This window comes from Olea europaea, chromosome 3, assembly GCF_002742605.1.
Source record: "Olea europaea var. sylvestris chromosome 3, O_europaea_v1, whole genome shotgun sequence".
In the NCBI taxonomy this organism is placed as follows: Eukaryota; Viridiplantae; Streptophyta; class Magnoliopsida; order Lamiales; family Oleaceae; genus Olea; species Olea europaea.
The window spans coordinates 5916628-5921146 of NC_036239.1; the positions used below are offsets into that span (position 1 = coordinate 5916628).

Below are 4519 nucleotides of genomic sequence, written 5' to 3' on the forward strand. Positions count from 1 at the left end.
TAGAGTGCTCCATGAGAATTCCTTATAATCGATCTATGGAGTTATCTAGAATTTTGATGAACGCTCTTCCAACGACATAGCCTACTATAAATATATGTTTAGTTGTGTGTATTGTGTATGTATCATGTACAAAGAAACAGGGCGAGAGAAACAAAGAGTGGAAAGAGGGTGAAGCGCTGTTTGTGGGGTAAGAGAGAGTAAGGAAGTCGAATACCGCATTGTTGGAATAAGAAAATTTCATTTGGCCTTCGTGTAAATAAAATATTGGATAGTGGTGATCAAAGTTGTATAATTTCATTTTATTTCATAAAATTTTATTTTTCCCGTCTAAATTCAACAGTGATGATCTAGTTTTAATCGGATGTAGATGCTTTGGTTTTCCATATATAACGGTAATACTTTTTTCAAGCATTCTATTTTTATTTTTCAAGCATCCTATTAAATTAGGGGTGGAAGCGGTCCGATTTTATCGATTTTTGACAGATTTTCAAACCAAATCGTTTAAATCGGTTTGAGAAAAATTCAAACCTAAACCAAACCATTTTGAGCGGTTTGAAAAAAAACTCAAAGCTAAACTTAACCGTTTGGTCTAGTTTTAAACCACCGATTCGTCATTTTTTTTGCCTATCTTACTAGCAATAAATCTAAAACAAATTAAGCTCATGTTTGAACCAAATTTTCGGGACAAAAAATAAAAATTTGGACCGTTATCCCACAAGTCCAGCCGCCTTTGTTGTTGTTTCATGTGTGAGACTAAGCCTCCTCTCCAACGATCAATTTTCTCATTATGATGATATAGAAAATATGGCTCAAACAGGGGCTAAATATATCCACTATGAATTTAAATACCAATTCAATAAAAGTGAAATCACAATAAACTAAAACATAATTTTTTTTTTCATTTTTTTCACTTTTTTTAGGCTAATGACGATACAATAGCGTTACGTACAAGTCTACTAAATTAGATATAAGGCCCCAAAAAATAATGATGTCCAACATGATCTCGTGATCAATATATCTGAAAAAGAATACTGGTTAGACAAAGAGAATAACCAACCATAATAAAAAAATAATTGTTTATAATATCAAAACATAACAATTACACAAGTTTACGTTTGTATGATATTACGAAACGCATTTAATTTCAGATTTTTACCTTAGTTTGCTCCATATAAATTATTAATCTGAAACTTTATTCGTAGCAAATACTATCACCGAAAGTCTAGGATCTCTTTGTCTCCGATTTGGTATAATGGACTTCAATTCAACTTTGAAGAGGCGTGAAAAATTTAAAAAAAAAAAAAAAGAAGAAGTGTGGTGACAGTGGCTCAAGATTGTGTTGGGTGTTAACTGGAATTCATATAAATTCTGAAGAGGAAAAAGGGCTTTTGATAGATTATGTTTGTTTTGGGATTATTAGATATAAATTAGGATTATGGGACAATAATAATATATTTGTATTAAAAAATTAGAAATTCACAAAAATATCCACAAATGATAAAATTATTGAATTTTACATATTTGGATGAATTTTCAAAAAATTTTATTTTTTAAATTTTTTTATTTTTATATATTTTTTCGCCGATCCAATTTGGTTTTAAATCGTAATTAAAATTCTCAAACCTAAACCAAATTATTTTGACCAGTTTGGTTTGATTCAAAATCATTTCATTGACCAGATCCATATGGCACCGAACCGACGGTTTCTAAAATGCAGTTTCGATTTGATATACTGGTATGGTGATTTTTGCTCACAATCCTTTATTAAACCATTCTATTTCATATCAAAAAGTTTTTATTTTATTTTTTTATAACTTATTTGTAATTTTGATTGAGCCCAACCAATTCAAAATTTCTGCATCCACCACTGCGGCCCTCCCCCAATTGAAACAAAAAAATGAAACTATGTGACTAATTTAGAATAAAAAAAATTAAGATTGATTATGCAATTGAAATTTTACTTGGAGTTCAGAAATGTCAACGCCTTTAACCCAAATGAAATGACATTCTGAAATTGTAGGAATATTGCTAAAGTTGCAAAAATGGTATGTTAACATTAAATACACAAAAAGATATTAATTATATTCTTTTGATTTATTATAATTACTTTAATTTTCCAATGTGCAATTATTTATTATAGAATTTTTTTTTATAAATATTTATAACAAATTAATAGTATCATTATTTTCTGTTTCGTGCAAGCTTTAATAAACAAAAGTAGAATTGACAATCGACCATTGTTGATCCGTGCAAGAATATCGGTTTGATAAGAATAATGTTATTCATAGTCCATTACTACTACAGTTGTTTTGCGTGACATACATGTGCGGTTAGTGATTTGATATATAAGGTAATAAAAAATTACCACATTGATACATCAAGTCATTAACCATCACATGTATATTACGTAGGGCGATTATGACAGTAAGCAATGCAAATAACATTACTCATTTGATAAACAAGATCATTAATTCAAAGTAATGAAAATCGAGAATGAATGCGAAATTGTTGAAACTTTCCAAACTTCATCATAATTTATTCATTATCACTAAAATAACGATAAGTGTAAAGGTCCAGATTGAATTATTTCGTGGTTTTGCCAATTTAAAAAGAAAATAAATTGCAGAATCAACATAAACAGAACACAACGATATGTTTTGCCCCAAAGAGGGGCTCGGATGTTCAGCCTTTCGATCTAATTACCCGTTGAACATTTGTAAACAGATATAGCTCAAGATCCACTAAGAATAACCAAGAAAATGTTACAACATGTACGAAGAAATAGAAAGTTTCTTCGATATCTCTCTAGCCTCTTTACAATAAGAAATCACAAAGATCAACTTCTACAATGAAAGCACTCAACTCTCATTTACATGACATAAGGAAGATTCACCACTAAGATGAATTTCAAATTTACAAAAGAAAGAAAACAACAAACCCTAACTACACTCAGAGAAAGGGAAAAGGCAGAGAGAAAGTCACGAAGCATCCAAAGAATAAAGGGCCAAACCAAATTAAATATTTGGTCAACAAAGAGTCAAAATCCAAGGGATGACTATCAACCACGTGTACAGCTGATACTCAATCCTTAAGAGGCAATAAAAACGTGTTTCCCTAAAAATGATTTCTTTTAAAACTTCATCAGTTGAAAACTAATCAGCCCAAATACAGATGACCTGATCCATGGTAAAATATGGGCCAAAAAATTGTGAGGCAGCCCAAATTCAGTTTAACATTAAAGTTATATAAATTCACTCATTCAATTTATCGAGATATTATTTGTTTACTATTACTAATGTTAAACTCGAGTAAAGGCGTGGTTTTTCTGCTAGGGATTTTATAAAAGAAAAAGATTAAGAATATTTATAATTAATATTTAGAAGCTTCACTTTGAAAATGAACCACCATACGACTTTTCTCCACCAAAACTCTCTAGATACATAGAAAACGGTAATTGAATTCCTTCATATTATATTATTGACAAATTTGGTACCAACTAAAAGTTTCAACAATAAAACCTGGACGAGGCTTTAAATAATACAGAGTCTTGATGACTTACTGTGTTTTTCTTTGAAATACGTGTTGTACACATTGGGATATTTGTGTATATATAGAGAAAAAGGTTGTCTCAAGAAAGAGTCAATCCAGTTCCTTATTCTTATGTACAGCCTCTCCATTCTTCATCTTGCGGATAATATGGCGACGGTGGCTGCAGCAGCAAATTTTCACACTTTTCTGGCAATTCTTTTGCTGTTGATACCCATAGCAGCAGAGGGAATTATTTTCCCTCCCTTTATTGGTACTGTCTTTTAAGTTTTTATCTCTCTCTCTCTCTCTGTGTATATACACACACACATATATATATATATATATGTATGTAAGTGATGATGTGTCATGTGTGCGTGGTGGGTTTCAGATAATATATGTGGAGAAGTTCAATGTGGAAAAGGAACATGCGAGGCAAATCAAAGCTATCCTTTCAACTTCAGATGCAACTGCGAGAATGGTTGGAAGCGCACTCGTCTTGACGATGAACAAAATCTTGAATACCTTCCGTGCATCATTCCCGATTGTAATTTCTTAACTTCTGCTTTTTATCGTTCTTACAAAGTTAGTCAGTACGATGGTCAAATCAACTGTCATAATTACTTTGATCGTAAAATTTATTCCAACTGCATAAAAAAGCTCCTCGGTGTCATGTTCACATATCTAATGACAAGAAAGTCCTTGTATAAAGTCCTTGAAACCCACTATATATAATTAATTATAAGTATTGACAAACATGGCTTAGTGACAAACTATTATAACTTACTTGTTAACTTATAATTTTCATAAAATGTTCATTTATTGATCTGCAGGCTCTCTTAACTACTCGTGCATGCCAGCAGCGCCACCACTTCCACCGGTTCCCTACAATATATCTTTCTTTGACCGTAATTTCTTAACTTGACCCGACCCGGTTTTCTTCAAATCCCCCTAAACGGGTGGACTCATGCTCTGATTAAATTTAATTACAAAA

At 31.4% G+C, this 4519-nt stretch overlaps 1 protein-coding gene across 1 annotated transcript; it reads left to right on the plus strand.

Moving 5' to 3' along the window:
* Nucleotides 1–117: 117 nt before the first annotated feature.
* Nucleotides 118–4501, plus strand: LOC111377567. Its single transcript, XM_023000699.1, has 5 exons — nucleotides 118–187; nucleotides 1680–1735; nucleotides 3544–3799; nucleotides 3917–4072; nucleotides 4359–4501. The coding sequence occupies exons 1-5, from the start codon at nucleotides 118–120 to the stop codon at nucleotides 4448–4450; spliced, it is 630 nt and encodes a 209-aa protein (XP_022856467.1). The 3' UTR covers nucleotides 4451–4501.
* Nucleotides 4502–4519: the final 18 nt, after the last annotated feature.